General features: G+C 38.6%; 2 protein-coding genes across 2 annotated transcripts; both read right to left on the reverse strand.

Annotated features, from left to right (window-relative positions):
• Positions 1-1,224: 1,224 nt before the first annotated feature.
• LOC139724054 (uncharacterized) lies at positions 1,225-7,938 on the reverse strand. The gene is made up of 3 exons (XM_071635259.1): positions 7,641-7,938; positions 4,498-4,826; positions 1,225-3,750 (listed from the first exon to the last, which is right to left on the reverse strand). The coding sequence occupies exons 2-3, from the start codon at positions 4,751-4,753 to the stop codon at positions 2,996-2,998; spliced, it is 1,011 nt and encodes a 336-aa protein (XP_071491360.1). The 5' UTR covers positions 4,754-4,826; positions 7,641-7,938; the 3' UTR covers positions 1,225-2,995.
• A 10,757-nt stretch (positions 7,939-18,695) lies between these two features.
• LOC139724011 (uncharacterized) lies at positions 18,696-24,323 on the reverse strand. The gene is made up of 3 exons (XM_071635210.1): positions 24,166-24,323; positions 20,307-20,603; positions 18,696-19,589 (listed from the first exon to the last, which is right to left on the reverse strand). Exons 2-3 carry the CDS (start codon positions 20,560-20,562, stop codon positions 18,697-18,699), a joined length of 1,149 nt encoding a protein of 382 aa, XP_071491311.1. The 5' UTR covers positions 20,563-20,603; positions 24,166-24,323; the 3' UTR covers position 18,696.
• Positions 24,324-24,740: the final 417 nt, after the last annotated feature.

Here is a 24,740-nt window from a genome sequence, read left to right on the forward strand (position 1 = left end):
TTTATGCTCTCTACTATTTGTGCACCAGAGCTATTATTGGATTAATTTCCTACTAGAATGAAAACGAATACTGCCTTCATGATATGACTTATTATGTATGAACACAAGAGTTGTCGGCTACTTATGTTGTTCCTACGCAATTCAAGATTGTTCATGGTCACTTACATTATTTTCGTCCCTCTCAATTAGACCTACATGTGTACATTTCCAATTTTCTAAAACAAAAAAAAGGGCTAATGTTTGCCGGCAGTCAAAACAATTTGCAATAAAATTTAGATCTTATTTTTACAATTTGACGTAAATATCAGTTCATTGCACTCCTTGTCTTTAGATGTGTTGGGCTTCTTATGATTTTTCCATCTCGTACACATTAAGGATGGCGATCATGTCCGCAAAAAAAGAAAAAAAAAATCTCCAAAGGCGTTATACAGCAAGTTGTCATATTCCTCGCCATGTTCCACTGTGACACTCATTAAAAAAACAAAACAAAACAAAACAACAACCAAATAAAGAGCAGGCGTCCATTTTCAGCTCAAAGTATACAATGTACTCCCGGATTCAGTCGTAATAATGAACTCGCAATTGGGGACTAAACCCTATACTTGTCAGCAGGAGTACCCACTGTGGAAGTGACCTTGTTTTTCTGTGATGCCTCACATAAACTTTGACTGGCCATACTCTGGTTATCATTCTCATGTTCTGTCAAGAACTTCCTTTATATACAGAGACAGAGATGCAAAAATAACATAGAACAAAAAAAAATGCAAATTTTTCGAAAAAATTTAGCGTGTCCCATGTGTCATAATATGCATTGCCCCAACTCAATTCATGTCGATCTTTTGGGCTCCACAAAATGTTTCCAGCTTAACTCTCTTCAATTGTTCTCGAAAGCATAGAAAATTTTTACCAATCAAATACAATGATGATATTGTCAGTATTTAGTAAAATTTCTCTTACATTCCATGACTAATCGGTTCTATCAAGCTTGCAACACCAAATCTTGAATGAACACCTTCCAAATGTAGTATGTACACGGTAGAGTGATATGTTCATGTTTGCATTGTTATTGTCGTTGTTGTTGCGGTAGTAGTTGTGGTAGTTTTATTGTTGTTGTGGTTGCTACAAGTATGACACCTCATGGGTTTTGGTTTCAAAAAGCTCCAATCTAAAACGTGATGGTCCTCACAGCAAGTAAGCTACACGCCGACAGATACAGATATACACTAAGTAACTATGGCAGATTGAGAATATTCTCACCCCAGACAACTGTAGGCCTATACAGACTAACACGCGTTATACAAGCTGGAAAACAAAAACCCTATATATAACGTGCAATTGCAATTGACCATCACTACCTCTGGATTTGTACAAAGCAACAATCTAGAATATTGACATGATTTTGACAGAATATGAAACGGACATATGGATATGAAAACATAAGAGAGCTTTACTTTCGATAGTAATTACGAAGGGGGAATGATAATGTAGGTCTTTAGATGCCACAAATATTACTAATGAGTTAACAGTTAAAGGTTAAACACGACCAAATTGACGAACATCTAATTGACTGTCATTCACAGTATAAACATTAACAAATTACGACTTTTGGAAGCATATCTCCCTACAAAAAGAAGGACGCACAATCCTTTTCAAAACGCAGGTTGTTTATCGTTCTTACAAAATTATTCAACTGATATCTACGAACTGAAATGTATGAAAACAGCGAACTTAATTAATTCAGTCTATTGCTTTCTTGAAGAATAATAAATTTCGCAGTTATTTGTCTTTACCCTCTTCTTCCCCTGCTTCTCCTTTTCCCTCTTCCTCAGCTCCCTTCCTTCTCCTTCTCCTTCTTCTTCTTGCCCCTCCTCCTCTTTCTTAATCTCCTCCTTCTTCTTTATCTTCCCCTTCTTCTCCTCCTCCTCCCCGTCCCTCTTCTACTCTTCTTCTTCATCGTCTTCATCATTATCGTCTTCTTTTTGTCCTCTTTTCCCTTCATTTGGTATGATTCGACAGGCAAAGGCGCGTTCCATAGACAGGTCCATCACCTTGGACAAAGCACAAGAGGTCAATGACCTTCACCGGCTTTCCAAAGTGAGTGTTGGAGTGAACACCTTCAGAAGCAGTGACTTACAAAGGAAAGTCTCAATGCAGTTCCTGTTGAAATCCTTATACATACATTGTACTTGCTGTCGACTATCACTGTCGTATTGTGAAAAGTCGTTGTAAAACTTTTGATGACATGTTAGGGAAAAAAGAGCCGGCTCCATAAGCATCCAAATCAATGTGTTTTTCACAAAATTGCAACAAGTTAAGTCCTCAAAAAACAAGCAAACAAAAAACAACTTCAACATGCGTCATAATGGAAGAGTTGAATGATTATCAAAACGCATGAGGAAAGCTAACACTAATTGTCCTTTCTTCATGGTAATCATCACTAAAAACCATGATGACGCGTTATGAAATCTGCACTCGTCTTGTTTCGTTTTGATCAACGAGAAATGGGGAAAATAACATTATAATCAGATACAGCAATATCTGAAGTCCATTTAAAGCTAGGAGCCAAATGCCTTCAAACGTTCCTGCTAGTGTATATATGTAAAACTTTTTTCAGTATCATTAACATAATGGAACACTTTTCTTTTACTCAATTGTCGATTTACCTTTCAGTGTTATAAATGTCATTATCATCCTTGGTGTTATAGTAATCATTAATTATTACGTTTCACTCATAACAAATGTTTCATGTTATGATCAGAATCAAATAACACGCTACAGCTCGTGGACTCTCGTTTTAACGAACACGGATAGAACGGAATTTCGAATACAACAATGTAAAGTTCAGTTCCTTAAGATGTTGATTAGATATCCTTAAACGTTTTATTTGTTCGCATATAACGAAATTTTGATACAACGAAAGTGCCGGTCCCGCAAGGACTTCGTTATATAATGGGAGTTTTCGGTACTTGGTAAAGGTCGAGCTGGTGACGACGCTCTAGGGATTTTGTCTTCCCCCAGACAAGGAGCTAAGACTGACGACCCAGAATCGATAGTGAATTTGCCACAGCGGGTAAGATGACCAGTCACGGGGACCGAGTATATCTCCGAAATTCTTACGCTCCTTGTGGGCTGATCGCTGAATTATGGCAATCTGACAGGTCAAAGCAAGCAGTGGCAGTGTATATACAATGAGGACGACGATTAGCAAGCAGACCTGAAGATACGTCAGCTCAGGTTTGAGAACAACAATCACCAGGTAATCACCTTGGACTAGAACGATTACTCTCGATACAACCAGGAAAATGTTCTCTTGGCCTTTTACACCATTATTCCGGATTTCAACACACTGCCACGAGACGAAGAGCAAATAGAGACCTGTAAAAAAGCAATCCAGAAATAAAGGCAGATATGGGAACACCCAAATCTGAATTGTCCACACAAGGAATATTTGGAACCATTTGCCTAGAACTACAGCAATATCGTCGCTGCCAGGTGACTTTTCTCTGGGACGGACTTTCAAGCCAAACTCTATCAGCATGTCCTGGTCTTCCTTGTCCATGTGCAGCCCTGTCGAGTCAAGCTTGCCGCACACCAAGGTGAGCGAGGAGCACTCGAATGCTGTTGGCTGTGTGACCCGGAAGCTGTTCATGAGTGCCTTCTTCTGGGCTGAGTGATCGCCTTTCCCACGAGTTTCTTTTGATGTGAGTGGCCATGCGAAATCATGGCCAATCACAGCCACATTCTGCTTGCCTGTCGAAATGAGAAAAAACAGACATTATGAGTCAAAATATGAGTATCAAAACTTCAAGAAACTTTTTCAATAGATACTGTCTATGCCTCAGTGAAACCAATGCATGTGTACATTAAAACGACTTTTAAGCCTCTGTAGATCCGTTTGGTTAAAAATGTGGGAGTGTGTTAGACATAGTTTGACAAAATTTCGCACATAGAGGAACGGTGGCTTCAGGAGTGATGATGATGTCGAATGTAAATGTATGTATTCAATTGCACTCATTATTTTGTATTCTTGGTATTTGTTAAGGGAAAACAAAACGTTTGAATTGATTTTGAATTGAAGATACCACACTGTAATCTTCCAAACAGAACATCTCTACAGCGTTATGAGTGTCCCTATACACAGTCTTGCCAAAGGACGAAGATTTTGATTTGCTGTGTAGGTACATCGACTATTGATATAGGGAAAAATATCTTTTATCGTGTTATCTATTATCTTATGTCATTTGCAATAAATAAAGTAATTCAAATCAATGGTTTGCGTGTTGAGGTTTTGTTTGTTTGTTTGTTTTGTTTTGGTTTGGTTTTTCAAGTAAGAGATTCTAAGCCAGAGTTGCGTATGGATTTTTTGTGCTAGTACCCATCATATATCAATTTGAATAGGACAAGAATGATTAATCGGTGGTCACGTACCGATTGCACACACACACACACACACACATGACATAGATGCATTATACCCATACATGTACAAGTATTCACCTAAGACATCTCTGGCATGAGGCAAAAACTTGTTATAGTGTGCGTCAAGCACATCTGTGATGGAAAAGCGTCGGTTGTGTATCGAATGGCAAAGAATAATGCCATCAACACTTCCAGCGGTCAACCGGAAATTGTCCAAATCGTTGTACGGGAGCTTGATGAACTTGACTTCGACTCCCTTCAGCTTCCTGAGCAGCGACAGAACGGATCCGACGTTGGCCTCAAGAGCTGAAGAGCACACCCCGATGACAGGCATAATGGGGAATTGTCTGTACAAGTAGTACTTCCGAAAGCAAGGTTGAGCAGGTCACGAAGCAGAGTATTTGTAACTGCAGGACAAGACATGTATTTGAGCATTATTACATGTCCTTATTACTGGCTGGAAAATGCATTAGAATACAGTACTAGTAATTTATAGCATCTCTCATCCTAACTATCATCCGACTTTCCTTCTCTTTTTTTTTTTATTTAGGCCTATAGTAATAAAGTATCTAAGGCCGTGCATTTCGTGTATTGGAACTTTTAATCCCTTTTCACACACACACCTTCGTTTTTTTTTTTTAAATGTTACTATAAACAATAGGCCCGTGATAAATTATACTGAAAATGCATGATTTTCCGAAAAATCCCGTCCTAATTTCCACCGGGAAAGGGGGATGCTTTTGGAACCCTTTGTATTATCCTTGAATGTAATAACAACGCTAAATGTAATATCGACCCTAAATGTATTACTCCTTAACCTTAAATGTAATCATTTTTACCCTTAACGTAATAACCGCGGAGAAAACCCTATAATGTCAACCCTAAATGTAAATACAACCCTAAATGTGATACATGTCAACCCTAAATGTAACATCCACCCTAAATATAATACATCTTAACTCTAAATGTAATATCTACCCTAAATGTACTAACAACCCTAACTTTAATGTAATGTACATTTAACGCTAAATGTAATAACCGTAAAATAACAATAACAAAACTGTAAACAATCATGAACACGGAATGATGGTTGAAATGCAAAATGTCTGTGTGAGTGTATAATAAAGGTAAGAGAATTAAAAACTATGTCACATGGACCTAATTAACTTTGAGTATATCTAATCAAAGGAAAAAATGAGACTTTGTGTGATTTTTCCTGGGTAAACAACAAAACCAAATCTAAGCAACTATTGTTGGTCTTAAAAGATGCAGACTGGATGTGCCGCATACATGAAATCAAGGGGGGGGGGGGGGGTAAAGAAGAAGGAAACTATAGCAGACAGCATTAAGAAAACATTATATTACACAAGTTTAACTACAACAGAAATAGTGGGACATGAGTAGCCGAAAATGCTACGGGCCAGTCACGAAGAGGCAATTTGCGTATATGAGTGAATCAACTATAGTGATATATTCTCATATGGTAACACACGGCGCGGTGATACAGGGCATTTACGTAGGGCCTACAGTTCGCCATTGACGCGCCCGATTATATGAAAACAACGAATGCTGTTATTTTTGCACAACTACAGGATGCTATGCAGCTCAGGTACGTCATTGAGTTTACTCCCAGGTCGGGTACCATTGTACTCAGACTGTATAGGACGGCTAAATGAGTCAGATGATATTTGGAAATAACCTATTAGAGGAATGTTTTTATTGTCTGTCATTTCTATGCTAATATTTGATTTTTTTTTATACTTTGTTCAAGTAGAATTTGATCTAAATACGATGCGTGTTTCCCACGGATGTATCCCACTCCTTATTCACGTAGAAGTGAATTATAATTTAGCAATAATGGTGAACGTGTAGGTAAAATAGTTTCATTGAAATTTCATTGATAATATTCGAACAAAAAGTTCAAGATAGTACTATCTTGAATTCGCTTTGCAGGAGCGTCTAAAATTAAACTGAGAAGTTTACCTTTTGTATAATTGCGTGCCCAGACAAATCATGTGACATTATTGAGAAACATTTAGTGATAAGAAGTATCACGTGACATTTAGGGGGATATTACATTTAGGGTCGTTATTAGGGTTAAAATGGATTACATTTTGGGTTAAAAATTATTAAATCATGGTCGGTATATTACATTTAGGGTTGACATGTACACTTTTTACATTTAAAGGCATAATTTACCACTTGCAGATGAAACAAAAACCCAGCTTTAGTGCTTTAAAATAGTTCTAACATGTGAGTTAGGGATAAAAACAACCACTGAAAAATTTGAATCAGTATTATTGATGTTAAGTATTGTTAAATACACAAAATGTGAACAATAGTTATAATAAAAATGTTCCCAGACTAAACCGTCTACAGTTACAGTTTATTACAACAACAAATATACTGATATCTCCTAATAATTTAGGCTTTATTGCAAAAATTTTATATGGTAGGATGTTTTGTGACACAACAGACCTATACATATGCAGCAAATGTGATATCTTGAAAAACTGGACCTTTAATAGGGCAGAATTATATCTTTTAGGGTTGACATGCATTACATTTAGGGTTGTCTCCGGTTGATACGTGTAGGTTTAAAATGTATTACATTTAGCTTAAAAATGTATCATATTTTTAAGTTAAAGCCACAAGGATTGTTATTACATTTAGGGTTAAGGTATATTATATGTAGGGTCGATATTACATATAGCGTTGCTATTACATTAAGGGGTGATACACCTCCCCCCCCCCCCCCCCTCCCATTAGAAGCAGCAGAAATTATCAACGGGGTCTCATAAACCATTCAATGGGGTGCAGCTCCTGGCCTTAACGAAAAATCAAAGGTTGATCAGACAATTGAAATGTGAGTACAGAGAAAATTTGCTTAATGCCACAACGGTCATCCTGCATGCAAGCATAAATTACTGTAATTCCGAAAACTTCACGCACGTAACATAATTCTACGTGTAAAAGGATTGATTTTTTTTTTTTTTTTTTGGGGGGGGGGGGGGGGGAGCAAGGGGCAATGTGCCTTTAGGCGAGAGTTATATGTACAACTACATTGTATACAGTCATCATGTCTGGTGATATTAGTCATTTCTACCATACCCTGGACATGGTACACGACAGTGATGAAAATTTGTATCTTGAAAATACATTGTATATTCAATGCATCATGTGCTAACGAAACACGACGAAGATTATTGTAATATTCTTACCTCCTACAGGGTCAAAGGTGAGCGCCAGCAAGCCCTCTCCAACTCTCAAAATCACAATCTTCCTTGTCTGGGGGTTCTATACAATATTGTACGCATAGAAACTTGTCGAAGCAATCTCCTAGTGAGATATCCGCAAGCGTAGCATCAAAATCTTCCATCCTTCACTGCACGTCTGTGACAGTGCGCCAAGAAAACGCGACGCGCACTAGCCGGGGAATCCCCGCCGTTGCCAATTCGGTTTAGACTTAGCAGTCAGTCGCTTCATGGTTACCTTTTATGTGATTGACTGCGTTGTTGTAGAAGCCATTGATCTTATGGCTATATGATTTCATGACATGAAACATGGTACATGACATGGTACATGATTTCTGCTTTTAACCCGAATACGAAGAAGTAGGAAACAGGGAAATAGATCGCATGTTGGCAGTGATTTCATTGTTTAGAAGGTCCAATGATCATGAACTTTGTATTTTTTTTTTTACTAAAGAGTGTAGGAGAAAAAGCAGTTCTCATCTTTTAACCGATTTTTCTCTCCTCTTATCATCATCAAATACTAAAGGTCAGGTTCTGACAACAAGCCGTTACTGATGTGTACTCATCAGCTTCAAGTGATTGGATATTGGCCAGACGTCAGAGGAACCGACTTGTGTGATTCGGCAAACGCAAAGTTTAAAGTGTGATACACATAATCTCCATAATATAATATTGTAATGTATTACAACTCTTAATATATTATTGTGTGTGTGTGTGTGTGTGTGTGTGTGTGTGTTTCACATACATACATAATACAGAGAGAGGGGAAAAAAAACAATGGTGAATGAAACTCCGCGTTTTAATAATTAAGACAGATAAACGAAAGTTATGCAACAATACACACATTCAGTCATAAACTTATTAACCCGGCTTCCCCCCACCCCCTTGCTTTATCGTTTCTTCTTGGTCGTATAGATTTATTGAAAGTAACAAGAGCGCAACTACATAAGTAGGACCTAATTGCATATATCCACCCTTGGCCTCTTTCGTGCAGATTTAGAACACATTCAACTTGTACAAAGTGCCTCAAGCATGCACACACACACACATGCACACAACATAAAGACATTCGCAGTCGCTATGCAACAGGCAGGAACATCCGTTTATTATAGCACAAAGCCGAGATCAAGGTCCATTTAGTATGTAAATTTACATAGTATCATGATGTATTCAGAGTTTCAACTGGAACAACTGCGGTGTAGACAAACATACGGACAAGAAGCTATAGAGTTATAGTAATACCACACAGTCATGATGACGATCAGACTATAGGTGTCTAAGGGGCTGTTATAATGAACTACTAGTTGTGTGATTTTCAAGGAATAGCGGGCCAAACAGTGCCAATTCAAGCGACGTTCTAGATATTTTTTTTTTCGTGCATGCTAAATGGCTGTTGATTAGTAGGCTGTTTTCCAAGATTTTCATATCTGATTGTGTTTAATCAATCAAAATATAGCACATCCTCACTCATTTTAGTTCCTCTTCGTTGTCTTTAATCATAACGAAGCTTATTAGATGAGAGAAAAAAATAATGGAGGGATTAAGGTTATTGTCAATTACCACAGTAAGAGAAGGTACAATATTTAGTAGCCCGTGTGCCTGATAAAACTCTACATCGTATACAATTCGAGCAGGAAGTATACAAAATCAAGAATTCGGCTGTCTATTCTGAATTTTGCAAAGATGCTTACTGCAGGCTGATCGACCAAACTATACGTACACTGTTGACCCTTTTCTTGATAACACTTTTATCAACTTGGGGAAGGACAGGGACATTTGATAATAATGATAATGATAATGATAATGATAATGATAATAACAATAATAACAACAACAATCTACAATTACTATTACAATTGCATTACTATGTAAGAAATATTACATTACTGACATTGTAAATTACAGTGCTTGCGTAATCATTATGATAATATTATTTACATCTCTATCTTGATTTGATTTCTGTTTGTTGTCCAAAATTACTCAACAGGCTGTAGCGCAACGTAAATTTCAAAATAATGCAAACTTGCTTAAAATTTCGAACTCGAACATTTTGGTATTCTTACAAATGGCATATGGCTATACTCAGTTTGTGAAAAAGTTCATGAAATTCAACATATGAAGACTATTATTTTCATAACAACATTTTTTACAACAACTATAATCACAACGTTTTAGAAAATTCAATTGAGAATTACGTGGCATGAAAAAGTAGTTTGAAAGAAGACGCTTATCATCTACGTTGGAATGAACGCTCTTACAATAATTTCAAGTCCTTCGAAAATCCAGAGAATAAACAAAACACAAGATCTGAACGATTCCAGAATTAGGGTGAAAACGTTGCGAACGGTCCACTTTATACAGGTAGTGTAGAATACATCCTCAGAAACAAAGGAGACAAAATCAAGGAAATTCCCAAAGATCCATGAGATACCATTATAACACATCCCTTTTACGGATACAATCATCCACGTCAGGACAAGCTGTACAAAGCCCAGTGTTTCCTCCATGGAGTCAAAGGATGAAAAAATGGTGGCCAACGCCCTTCCACAAATCCCGGCGGAGATGCCAGCAGACATTTTCCTGATGCCTTGCCTCATCGGAGGATCTAGGAACCCCTGGATGAGCTGCCAGTCGCTTTCTTCCATCTCCATCACGGTATCCAGCCTGCCGCACATCGTCGTCAGAGTGGAACACTTGCCGACGGAAGGGTGCCTCTTGTGAAGGCCATCGATGTATGCTTGCTTGGTGTCGACATGATCTGCTTCAGGAGATACTTCTTGACGGAAGGGAGATTGGCCTGGCTTCAGCGGCCAGGCTAAGTCATAAATGACAACAGCTATGTTTTCCTTGCCTATATAGTATGGCATTTTCGAAAGAGAAAACAGCAAACAAAATTAGATTTCACACAAATTAATGTCATATGATTTCCTTGAATATGCATTTCAAACAGCCTTTATGAATACCGCTTTTTAGTACGATCACATTCCGTATGATATGTTCAAATTTTGCTACGCTTAGAACAATATTTCTATTATGATAGTATTCAGATACTGTAATGATGTGTGCCTATAATTGCATATAATAGTAAATAAATGTAAGATGAAATATTTTCCAGTTACAATCTTTGATTCTTATACATGTACTACATAGTGCTTTGCAGTCGAGTGTCGCCTCAACCCCTCCCCCCAACAAAAAAACCACACACACACACACACACACACGCAAGGAAGACAGCCTACTACAAAGTCATGAAGTATACAATAAGAGAAAGGTATATACACTGCATGCAAGTTTTGCAAATCATATGATTTAATTACCAATGACCCTCTCTGCACGCGGTAAAAACTTCTCGAACAGAACATTCAGTCTATCACTTCCATCATCTTGGCCATCTACTATAGAGTGGCACACGACCAACTGATCGATACTATCACGTGACAGGTTGACCGTGTCCAAATTGTCCAATGAGAGAAGAGTATGCTTGATTGTGGCGCCACCTGTACATTCTTCAAGCTTTGTCAGGAAGGTGGCGATGTTGGACTCTGGAGAAGTAGAGCACACTCTGATGGTTGGCATGATGGGAATTTTGTGTCAATATTATCTGCAAAAAAAAAAAAAAAAATACCAGGGGAGTCACCGTATAATTATAATTACTGCCTACCTCATCCCACACCCTCATTCGACTATCATACTACACTCTCTATTTGGCTATACTGCTATCAAAATATGACTGTCCAAACAGTGAGGTGGAAACTGGTATAAAAAATGTCTTCACCCAGATGTACTGTAATTGTATAATGTCTAGTTAAACTGTTTAGAATTAGTCTGACAGAGTTATAAGGACAACGGTAAAAATTTGATCGGAATCGGATAAAAGTTGGGGAAAGTGGGGAAGGTATAAACTTGTTAAGTTTCGATAATGTTGCAAAACAGCTCTCGAACAGTTGATATTAATATGCAAATGACTGGTCTGATGATGTCATCAGCAATCAATTTCAAATTCAATCAATTAGGCGATCAATCAGCATATGACGAAAGTTTAATATCCTGCTACAGAAAGGTAAAGCACAAGACATATGTATTATTCCTGGCCGAATAATCTCAAGACTATGATTAGTCAGACGAATTAAGATTTGAGACTGGCAGTCACTGATTGGGACATTGAAATTACACCCCACCCAAAAATTACACATAAAAAAAATCTTGACATTTGAATATTTTTGTGTAAAAAACTACATGGAAAGTTGTAAGGTGATGACATCACCTTACAACTTGACAATGAGCTCACTCATTTTCATTTTCAAATTGACTGTTCAAGAACTGTTAAATGAAAACTATAGCGAACTTCACCATGCATCTGACAACTTCTTTGGTCTTTATCCGATATTGATCATTTTACCGTTGTTCTGATGAAATTGTATCTTTTTTTTCTTTGTTGATTGTTTATCGGATTTGTTTCTCCATTTCTCATCCAAAATACAAAGAACAGTACATAAATCACCACATGAATCAAAGAAAGATTACAAAATGGATGGATTGTAGATTCATTATTATAACAATTCTGTTCTTCCATGGGGTCCAATTAGCTTTGAACATGGCGTGTCCACAATCCCCCTTTGATTAATTATACCATATAACATGCTCTCGAAGGTTTCAATGAAGTCCATGTTAGAATATACATGACATGCGGTGGTGATGTGTTGGGCGTCAACGAAGGCCACTGTCAGTGGCATATTGTGTCTGAGGGACGGATGTATGGTTACAGTTCGTTATTACGAAGATTCGTTATTCGGCCCGTTAACGATCGCCCCGTCACTATACAGGCATACTAACCTGGAAACATCAAACTGCATATTACTTGAATGTAAGACCATTCTGAAGCAAATAATTTTCACACAACAATAGATATGACCGTATATAATGTACTCTTATTTTAATCCCACAAGGATTGGAACAACCATCCCCCAGCATTCCCACTGATTCCCACTGATCAGTTACTAGCCATCCCCTTTGAACCCTATGACAACCCTAACCCTAAGTCCTTGGAGAAAACAATAACTGTCTTCAGAAGCACACTTACTTACTTAAAATGTCCGACAACTGTCAAGCCAAGCTCCTACTGTGGCTTTCTTTATTAGCAGTCAGTCAGTTGTTTCAATCATGATCTTCATTGTTCATAGTCTTCTTTCTAACTGCCAGTAATCAGATTTTAGTTGTCACTATTATTTGGACTCTAGACCCGTGAATGTTTATTATATGCAAATACCATTGACCTCTAACATTGGCTCTATCAGCTGCGTAAATGTATAGTGTGGTTAAAGTGATATGATATTACTGAGAATGAAAAAACAAACAAAAGACGACTACTTTAAGTACACTATGATTATGCACACTGTTGTGTATTAATGATAACCTTTGAAGTTAGAGGGACTGATTTCTTTCCATGTGCAAGTATACATCTAGCTAGATACAGTACATGTACCAATAAGTGGATCCGATAGGAATGATATGGTGACGTAATTGGATACGTCTTTGTAAGCCGACTTGTTACCATTTCTACGCACGTCTAATCATGATTCTCCAAGTTTACTGAATGATTGAAAGAAAGTTTAAGTGTTGATAAAAACCTCAACAACAACAAAAAACAAAACACACGCCAAACCAAAAAAAAAAAAAAAATCTACGCAAATAGGCAAAATAGAGTTATTATGAAGGCGAGAAATTTTGTGTTACGGTTTTCTTTATTGAACACCGAAAAATTATGCGAAGCCACATAGTGTCATAAGAAAGCTGTATGTATTTCATTTTGTTTGAATAGATTGCGTATACTCCAAAGTCCCAATAGTACGTGCAGTGTAACAAACGAACAGACAAACAAAAACAAAACACACAGTAACCTCTGTGCGTTCGTCCTTTTCGCATAGGTCTGATCAGTATGAAAAAAAAAAATTCAAAGGCAGCGCATTTCTACTCCAGCAAAGAACGCTCTTAAAATGTAATTTGGATTATACAACTGTACTTCACACGACCATTACAACCACATTGTATGCATTTTAATGTTTGCGTTGAATATGAACAGCTTACATAAATTATTATGTAATGTGCACTTCACGTCTTGTGAAGAGACCCATACCATTCCAGGACACTGCTGCCGTACATTTCCGAAGGAAGGTTTTGAGGCGATCACTCCTATTATTATACATAATCATTTCAAAAATCAGATAACGTCTGCTGCTGTAATTGTGAAAATCGATAACTATCTCTTATTCCAGTGGCGAAACAAATAGTAACAGAAGTTAGAGCTAGTAAATCTGCGGAGGTGTATAATCACGCAGAATGAATATTCTTCCAAGAAAGAATGCAGGAAACTGCATTAGCACTGTACAAATACATCGACCACACGTACATTGTCCGTAGCAGTAATAACGGTTTAGAGACAGAGTGACAATTTCATATTACATTGTATCTTAAGAATTTCTTTAAGGGGGAAAATACAGTCTAAAATAACTTAGTCTGATAAAAAAGAGTAAAATCTTAAGAGAGTTTAACGGTAAAAAATTGACTGAAATCGGATGAAAAATAAGGAATTTATGAAATTTGGAGGTTTTGCTAATTTCTGTAAAACAGTTCTGGTAAAGTGGATATCAATATGCAAATGAGTGAGCTGACATAACCTCACAATTTTCCATTGATCGTGTACAAAAAAAAAATGAATAACATTCAATGTTTCTGTCATTGAAGTCTGAAACATGATGTTATTCCTGTTTGAATAACTACAAAATAGTGATCAGTTAGATATATCGAGATTTTAGCCACGGGCATAATTGCGATTGAATGAAAAACTGGAAATTTCACAATTTTATGTACAAACTATATGGCAAGTTGTGAGGGTATGACATGCTCACTTTGACATTTGCATATTCATGTTGACCGTTCACGAACTGTTTCCTCAAAAATTAGCGAAACTTCAAAATATCATATCTTCCTTATTTTTCATCCGATTTTGATCAAAATTTTACCGTTGAACTTGTGATACTTGTACTGGATTTCCCTTTAAAGAACTCAGTACATGTATGAAGATATACTTGTATTCTTACAGATAAAATGGAAATGACTCTAAAATGAAATGTACAAAGATATGAAATGATAACAAACCTTATGTACACTGAGAAAGGTTTCAGAAGTATGTAAAGCACCACGCATCATTAGATATCCATTGTATAGATGATATAGCTTCAATGTAATTTAGACCACCATAAACCTACTTTGTAATGAAGCTTTCATCCTTGCTAGAAGTTCAGATATACTTCTAGAGAATTCAAATCCAATTCCATTCAAATTCTGACTGGGAAAAAAAAAGTCAGAAATTTATAGCAATTATTACACTACTTGCAAAACTCCCAGAAAGCACGACATTCTCTATAACCACTGTGCAAAAAAAAAAATATATATATATATATATATCGAACTTATACTTTTAGACACTTTTTCTGCATACACCACTATTTGGCCTACATGTAAAAAGCACTGTTTGCGTTTAGTGGGGATGAAAATATCCGTTGTAAAATATCATTCTAACGTTACGACATTCAAAAGCTAAACATATCACTCATGATTAATTTATATCAATTGATTATCAAACATTTCTGAGCATGGTTCAATGAAAGTATTATTCTGGTAATAGTGAAATGCCTCATCACTTAGGCCTACGTATATCTTGTTTGACAAAGAAATATTTGTATGTATATCATACAAACATAAAAGAAAACAAATAAAATTTGAGAATATGTACTAAAGTGTCTTACCCACATTATTGCAATTTGATTAGTCAAGATGTATATCCAAGAGTAAAAATGATTATTAGTTACTATACTTTGTATGTTAAGATTTTAATGCATTTGATTTATTGTTTTCCACTGTCTCGACACACTGGGGTCACTTCACACATGAATGCCTTTACTGTAAAGGTCATGTCCACACTTTCTGTACGTCTAAATGTGTATTGTAGTCAAATTTACGTTGTATTCTTCTCCGAAATGGTTTGATTGTTACGAATTAAGTATTCTCATATTTAAGTCTTAATGCTCAGATCCTGAGCTCAAATTTGACGGCTGTGTCACTTCATTGGAGCAATTAGCTTAGTAATCATCATTATTGGCGAAATCATACCATTTGTACCCACACAAGATAGACAATAGATTCTCTACTTTTTGTGGTAAACACTACTATTCTGATAAGTGTCTAAATAAACATTACATATAACTTATTTACTAATTAAAACACTCGTCAGATTTTTCATCTCACTGTTGTATTGTAGTTTTGGAAAAAGCAGATCACTGATACTCGACGATGTACAATTCATTGCCGTTAACATATCTTACTGCAGCCACATTATGTTGTGACATTGTTAGAAGATAGTTTTGATAAGATTAATGAATAAACCATGTCAGCCAGCATTCAGCGTTCTTATATTTGGGAAAGTGTGCACAAGGATACATTGAAAAATGTGTGTTTGTATATCTCTAGGGATGGTTTTGAACAGTCTGATACAAATTAGGCATAGACTGAGTTACTTAAGTTTGTTGTATTACAATGCAACCATGCATACATTGTAATAGGCGGGTCACTTAGTTCATGTTCCCTCTGGCGTATTTGATGGCTCAGTATGCAAACTTGCGTACTTAATTCTGTAAGGTATAAAACAGTGGCGTACCGTGGGTCAAGACATGGGGGGGGGGGCACCTCGTGGAAAAGTAATTTTGAGGGGTGCGTGCATTGTCAGTCTGTAAACTTAATGTGGACTGCAATACATAACGGAATGTGATACATTCCACAGCGCAGTCATTAAGTTTTCCTTACATGACATGGATTATGGAATGACGGTGTGAAACGACAAATCATTGGCAGTAACATCAGGAGAATGGCATAACGATTAAATGCGAGCGAGCGAAGCGAGCGAGCTTGAAAATTTTGACATCTTACAGTCCCCAAACTGCCGTTTGTAGCTTTATTTTTTCGCTTTGGAAATTAAGGGGGAGCACCGGGCGGCAACTGCTGATAATTACTGGGAGCAACATCAGGACAATGGCATAACGATTAAATGCGAGCGAGCTTGAAAATTTTGACATTTTACAATCCCCAAACTGCCATTTGTATAGCTATATTTTTTCGCTTTGGAAATTAAGGGGGGGGGGCGCACCGGGCGCAACTGCTGGCAATTACTGGCAGCAACATCAGGATATAACTATAATGGCATAACGATTAAATGCGAGCGAGCGAAGCGAGCGAGCTTGAACATTTTGACATTTTACAGTCCAAAAACTGCTGTTTGTGGCTATATTTTTCCGCTTTGGAAATTAAAAGGGGGAGGGGGCACCCCCCTGGATCCGCCACTGGTAGTCAAGGGTGTCGGTTTATGTTCATGATTGGGGGAGGTATGACCAGCGAGGGGGCGTCGAAGTGACCAAACGGTGGAAAGATGTCCAAAATCTGCACTTTAGAGCATCCCCTAATTGTTTGTGTGTTTGTGTGTGTGTGTTTTATATAGGCAGTGGCGTATCTAGGGGGGGGGGGCAAGGGGGCACGTGCCCCGGGCGCCACTCCTTGGGGGCGCAAAAAACGAAAAAACGAAAAAGAAAAAAAAAACGAAGAAGAAGATGAAGAAGAGGAAGAAAAGAAAATAAAACTCACCCGGACGGGCAGACGGGGGAGGCACAATTGGGGGGGGGGGGGGGGGGGGGGGGGGGGGGCAGAAAACCAAATCAAACAAGATGAAAACAAAACATGATAATGACGCGGACAAAATGACAATGTTTATTGTGTTCACACAGGAATTTCATGTTTTTGTAAGCTGAAATACAAAAATTTATTTTTTTTAAATTTATATAAAAAGAGAAGATAAGAACAAAACGTGATGATGAGGTGGACAAATTTAATGACAAAGTCTATAGTGTTCACCCATGTCATTTTATATTTAGCAGGCAAAATGTTACACGGAGCAGCGGCTGCAATTTCTTTCGTTCTGAAGCGATCGCCGATTGGATCAAAAGATACGGGGGGGGGGGCGCAAAAAAATCACATCAAATAAGATAAGAACAAAACGTAATGATGACGCGGAAATATACAAATTTCGGCTCACTCGCGCGTACTAATTTAGAGTATTTTTTTCAAGTCTTCAGTTTGTTGGTATAAATCGTTATCTATAAGGCCGTCACTATATCTTGATTAGAATTGTAAGATTTAATAAGCAAAAAATGACAAGAATTCCATGTTTTGTAAAATGAAATACAACAATTTTCGGCTCGCTCGCTGCGCTCGCTCGCCAGAATTTATCAAAATTTAGTACATTTAAATCACCCTCAAAAGACCCCTTTTAAGTGCTTTAAAAAGCATATCATGTGGACTTTTTTTCAAAGTCCCTACCGGGATGGGGTTTGGGTTGAACACTTTGCTTTTTCAGAAATTAGGGGCGCAATTTTCGCGCTTGCCCCGGGCGCCGTTTTCCCTAGATACGTCACTGTATATAGGCCTATCAACATGGAAAAGTTAGCAAATAACCCAGGTCAAGTTTTAATATTGGCAATGCAAGGCACTTTAATATAGATTAGTATGTAAAGCAACACTGCAAAATCAATGATCTAGCTTTGATATAACGAAGCGTAAGGTACAAAGGTACACATTCTACATCACATTGCGCAACATTGCAGCGACTCTTTTTGCCGTTCGGATGTTCTGAGTATATACACTGCGCACATCCTGCTTATATTCAGAATGCCATCCAGAATCACGCTGAATCACAATCTTTTGTCGGCTCCGGGCTTTTTGAACAATGTTTCACACTATATACCTCTTTAAATATGGTTGAAACGAATCTTAGAAAAACATCTTATTTCTTGTTCACCCTTTCATGTCGATTTCAAAAGCAGATTACTAACCCTTGAATTACCTTTTTTTTTTAAACCAGCGGATTGTGGGAGGGGGGGCGTGCCCAACCCTAACCCCCCCCCCCCCACCCACCCCGTAGTTACGCCATTGAAGGTACAGACGTATATTCTGTAGAACTACTGCTGCGGAGGGATCTCAAAAAGTTAAAGAGGGAGACGGAAACATGCCGCCAAAAGCGTAGAGGGGCGAGCCACCACTTACACGTGTACCAATGGTTCTCACGGTTGCTACTCGTATACACTACAAAATGTACTTGCATGATGAGGTACGACCGCTCAGGCACCACGACGACAACCTCAATCACAATCGTCACCGTGACTTTACCAGCAGTATCAAGCCAATCTGTGGCTAGAAGTACAATCATTAATATAGAAAGAGTGAACGATGAAGCAGAAGCGAAAAAGATGTCCCTGCGATGTGAAGCTTGGTTCTCGTTGCTAAACAAGGGGACAGGTTTAACACTGTCCACAAACTCGCTTCCACCCAGCTCACGGCGACCATTTGTACACACGGCATGCATGATGATCCAGGACACATGAGGCACTAATAAAGCCACTAACAACATGGTCATCAAGACTTTACCAGCAGTATCAAGCCAATCTGTGGCTAGAAGTACAATCATTAATACGAAAAGGATGAGAGATAAAACTAAAGCGAAAAGGATGAGAGGTGAAACTAAAGCGAAAAGGATGGCTCTGCGATCTGCAGGTTGCCTCTCTTTGCTAAACAAGGGGACAGATTTAACACTGTCCACAAACTCCTGCAACATCTGCAAATCATCTTCGTCCATCTCCACTCTTTCGTCCAGCCTGCCGCAAATCAAGGCGAGCCCGGAGCACTGGAAAGTAGTCGGCTGTTTCACTCTAAAGCTGGCCATGTGTGTTTCTTTCACTCTAGCGTGGCCTTTCCCTGACTGAACATCCCCAAACGGCCATTTGAAATCATGTCCGATGACGGCCACGTTGTCTCTCCCTGTGTATCAAGTAAACAACGACAATGCTTTCTGGTCATGATGGTATACATACGTGCATATACACACATAGTCATTATAATACGAGTCAATGTATTTTTGATGGAATGATGACTCTATTTCCTCACTTAGTACGTCTCCCGCTGACCTGAACACAAATTCTCTTCATGTTCTTTTGTGACATGAAAGCAACGAAACGACTTCTATCCTTCGCATTTGCGTATTTTCTGCTTTGCAATAATAACAATGGTGAATTTTAGTAGAGGAATTGGAGAAATTACAACAAAAAATGCAGGGGGTTGACAATATTTTCGTCCAAAAACAAACAAACAAACAATTAGAGCATTGGGGTTCGCCAATTTGCATACAGGGTTGCGACAAATATTTTGGTGAAAACATGCCTTACCTTCTGATTTTCTGTAAGAGTTAAGTGTAACTTTATTTCACATTTTCCCCTGATTTTTCTCAACTTCATCATGACATAGAATTATTGTACCTTAAAATAAGAAGAGATCTACATAACATTCTAATAACACATTATTATACCCACCAGGTCACACGAAAGGCATGCATGCGCCTACAAAAAGTGTATATATATATATATATATATATATATATCATACGTTGCTTTTTTCATTCTGCATTTTTTCTCTATTTTTTTTTTTTTGTATTTCAATCAGATTTCTTTTCTAATGAGTGTGAATGTTTCAGAACGTTACCAAAAACTCTCCTCGCATTGGGCAGAAATTCATCGTAAAGGGCGTCCATAACATCGGTGATGCCAAAACGGCGATTGTGTATGGAGTGACAGAGAATAATGCCATCCATGGTCCTTGAATCCAGTGGGTAGCTTCCTACAGCATTGTACGGTAGTTGGACGAATTTGATGTTGGCATTGCTCGTTTCTCTAAGACGTGTTAGGAAAGCTTGGATGTTGGCCTGCATGGCAGACGTGCAAACTCCGATCGTTGGCATGGTGACGGTCTGTGCTCAGAGGGTCAATGATTCCAAATAGTCTGCATGCAGGATAAATAACGGAAAGGTGTTAATTCCGCAAATACCAATGGGTTGTCAGCAGTACACCCGGGATCACCAGTGTTTAGGTCTAAGAACTGGATACCTGCTCCTGCCTGGCCGGTGCTGCGTTTGGATTTCCTAGACAGCACCCCCATTTATGGCATCTCAAAAACACTTGGCATCAATAACCTCTCTTCACTCCAGATTACCAACACTCTCTCTACATCCCCTACCCCCCCCCTTCCAGACCTTCCCAACTACCCATGCAGATCCTGTCTCCTCTGCCACGCAAATCCTCTTAATCCACCTTTCCCCCTCCCTACCACCTACTCCCATAGCTCTGATCCACCTCCTCACCGATCGTCCAGCACACCCCTGCACCCCACTTCCACAGTATACACCTCTGCTCTCCACCCCTTTTTCTCACACTCCTCTCTCAACTCAGCATACCTATCCAACTTTCTTTCCCTTGCCTCATCCATTCTCGTTTCCCATGGCACAGTCAGCTCCACCATTGCTATCCTGTGCACAGACCTAGCCACCAACACTATGTCTGGCCGCAGGGCAGTCACCACCGCCTCCTCTGGCACTGTACGGTTTCCCTCCCCCGCTGCTAAAATCCCTCAAACATCATCCCCTTGACCCTTCCTCCTCGCACTGCATCTCACCCCCTCCTTCATAAACCGGATTTCCCTCACCCTCGAAGGTCCACTCCTTCTACACCTGGTTGTGCCTCCATGTACAGGCCTGTAATAACCCTCCACATGCTGGTTGCAAACCCTCCATACAATGTCCTCCAAAACGCCCCACCTATCAAGATTTACTGGAGAAGGCAAAACATCAAAGGTGGAACTGATCATGAAGCTCACAGCTCCAGAGGACATTGACCTGGTGGTCATTCCACGACACCAGTTCCACTGCTCCACCCCTTCCCATCGAGTCCACGCCCCCCCCCCCCCCCCCACCCCGTACTCCCTGCTGTACAGCCTTGGTAAAGTGGCACTCCTCTTCCTCTTCCTTCTCCTTGACCGCTTCCACTGCCAAATCCCTCCTACCCTTCCTGCCTTGCTGGTACCATCTCACACGCTGATGAAACCCGACCCCGTTCCGCCCCACCTGAACCGCACCCTGCATTTCCTTCCACTTTGCCATTGCCACTGCCTCATCTGCAGCCTCCTCCGCCCTCCACTTCCTCCCCGTGCAGATCGGTGGCCTAACTCCTGCTATTGTCTGGTCCTTTGACTCCCTCATCATCACTAGCTTATAGGGACTGTACAGTACTGGTTGAGGTAGGGATTCATGTTTTAAACATTCCTAAGTGAGATAATGAAAAGCATGTAATTTTAAGAAGAATTCAACGTTTATTTGATGAAAATTGGTTTTCAAATGGCTGAGATATCCAAAAAAGTGATAATAATAAAAGGCGACATGCCCCAACTTTACTAGTATCTCCTTGTTTCACCTCGTTTTTGGATATCTCAACCATTTCAAAACCGATTTTCATCGAATAAACTTTTGATACCCTTTTGAACTGCATGCTCTTTGACATCTCATAGAGTGGTTTCTGAATATCTCACAAAACGTTTAATCTTCACCTCGACCAGAACTGTACACACCCTTTAACCTTCCCAGCTTTAAACTCCTCAACCATTGATGTCATATAGGTAATTGCAGCTTGCTTGATCTGCTAAAGAATGCCAGATCTGTAAAAAGAGTAAAAGTCTAGCCATCATAATCCCATATATAGGCACACTCATTCTATCGAGTATGATTTAGCAAATTCTATAATAATGACATCTGAAAACCAAATTTATCAGTCATATACCAACGAAACCATCTGCAATATTCCATGGCTTCACTTTGTAAATATGAAGGTTACATGGGTTGTTTCAAGAAAGCCATAATCAGACTAAGGGCAAGAATGGGGACACACGAATGGACAGTCCTATGTTGTCTTAAATCGAATGCTAGAACGACATAAAGACCTACACAGACAAAGGCATCTATACAAGCAAGCGTAATGGGACGTTATAATGGCAATTCCGAGTTTAGAAACGTGTTTTTACTAGTAAATCATCATAACTTCATTTCAAGTCAAAATCACGCTACATGTTCATTATTCACAAGTTTATGATATGGTAAATAATGAAAACAATTCTTCTTCTTCTTCTTCTTCTTCTTCTCGAGTCACTACGCAGAATGGAACATTAGATTCGTCCAGTCCAATGTTGGATGCACTGCCTGGCACAGGGCGTTAGAGCTGCCAGATCCTCCTTTGTGCAAGGCTCTGGTAGAAGTGGACAGACAAGGAGATGTTGCATATTCTGCTCCTCTCCGCACAGGCAGGTGGTGTCATACATATTAGAGTTGTTACTTAGGATTGGTTAGTAAAGTTACAAAAAAGGGACATGAAAAAAAAAATACGGAAGGAACCCACTTTACCCATTCAAGTGAATTTTGCCGTCTTCAGTCTCACATGCAAACTTCAAATTATGGTTTGAAATCCATCAAAATCAAGGAAAATGAAAAATAAGATCTAATGAATATGACAGTCTATAACGATTTCTGAACATCCATGGTATCAGTTGATACTTAAATCAAGGTTTACCATACAAATAATAATAATTAATAATAATAATTGCATTTATATGGCGCTTCATACTGACGTTTCTAAGCGCACTTTGCTACTCATACAAATAAACTAGAAAACACAATAACATTAACAAAATTAACGTTAACAGTAACAAAAGAAGAAGAAAGAAAAGAAAAGAAAAATACATGTGATACAATGGTACAATAATTGATAACTGTGTGCGCCTCCAGAAAAAAAAAAATTACAGCTGATTAAACAGGTGAGTTTTAAGAAGAATTTTAAATGATTCGACAGATGAGGCATTCTGAATATAAAGAGGAAGTTTATTCCAAAGAGTGGGAGCAATGGAAGAGAAGGCTCGGTCACCATAACGGGTTTTTGTACGTGGGCCATGAAGTAATTGGAGAGAGGAAGATGAACGGAGGGGTCTGGCAGAAGAGGAGGAGCGGAGAGAGACTAGGTTTTGAAGATATACATTTTCTTTTTAATTGATGTCAAGTCCTCCTAATTATAAGTTTGTGCATTGAGTCATTTTCGAGGATTGAAAAGAAGTGTTATTTCAGTACTAAATGGGAAAAATGCATTTTAGCCATCATGTATTGTTTAAACCTTGACATGTTACCCTATGACCCCAAAAGTTCCGAAGAGAATTGCTGTCAAGTAGAACATGCTAAATATGTAGACCTACTAAGTTCATGAAACATAAACAGTGGTCCTGATAAAAGGTGAGCCCCTTTATATTTCCTCTAAATTGTTTCTTATTATCTTGGAAAAAAAACCTGAATCCTTATCTCAAGCAAAATTGTATGATTAAAATTGATAAGGTTTGATATTAGTAAGAAATCGAACCAAAGATGAATATTCTATTCCTGGCAAATATGCCTCGGGGACACATGATGGAAAAAAATGCAACTTGAATGATGCATGTTGACCTATCGAAAAAATGACGAAGAATGATGATAGCTTACCTCCTATACAGGGTCAAAGGTGAGCGCCAGCAAGCCTCTTCAACTCTCAAAATCCCAATCTTCTTAGTGTGGGGGCTCTACACGATATTCTAGACGTGGAAATCTGTCGAGGCAATCTCCTAGTGAGATATCTGCAAACATTGCATCAAAATCTTCCATCCCTACACTGTGCACGTCTACAGTGGCTGGATAACCGGACGTGTACGAGCCGGGGAATCCCCGCCGTTGCCAATTTAGTTTAGACTATAGCATTCAGTCGTTTAATAGTTTGTTTTTGTGTGATTGACTGCGTTGTCGTGGAATCCATTTCAGGAATGACCGAGGTACATGATTTCTGCTTTGAACCCGAACATTAAGAGCTTGGAAATTGGGACATAGATGACATGTTGGCAGTGCTATTTAGAAGGTACTATGTTATTTGACAGAGGGGTCAGTTTTTCATCAACTTTATATTCTCATTAAAGAGTGCTTTAATTAAAGAGTGCTAGGAATTTATATACTTCATGTATGCATTTAAATTTGTTATTGATGGGGAAAGCATGTAGTTTCTCTTCTAGCATATGCATTTTTCTCTC

This window comes from Diadema antillarum, unplaced genomic scaffold (genome assembly GCF_040938485.1).
Source record: "Diadema antillarum isolate AM-2024a unplaced genomic scaffold, OU_Dant_1.0 scf00000205, whole genome shotgun sequence".
NCBI classification, from domain to species: Eukaryota; Metazoa; Echinodermata; class Echinoidea; order Diadematoida; family Diadematidae; genus Diadema; species Diadema antillarum.

What these genes read in the sequence shown, in the direction of transcription:
- LOC139724011 (XM_071635210.1), bottom strand. Translation starts at nt 20,562, where the DNA reads ATGCCAACGATCGGAGTTTGCACGTCTGCCATGCAGGCCAACATCCAA. An exon ending in CAATGCGAGGAGAGTTTTTG is followed by an intron (nt 19,590 to 20,306) that starts GTAACGTTCTGA and finishes CTTGATACACAG; the next exon opens with GGAGAGACAACGTGGCCGTC.
- LOC139724054 (XM_071635259.1), bottom strand. Translation starts at nt 4,753, where the DNA reads ATGCCTGTCATCGGGGTGTGCTCTTCAGCTCTTGAGGCCAACGTCGGA. An exon ending in TCATGCCAGAGATGTCTTAG is followed by an intron (nt 3,751 to 4,497) that starts GTGAATACTTGT and finishes TCATTTCGACAG; the next exon opens with GCAAGCAGAATGTGGCTGTG.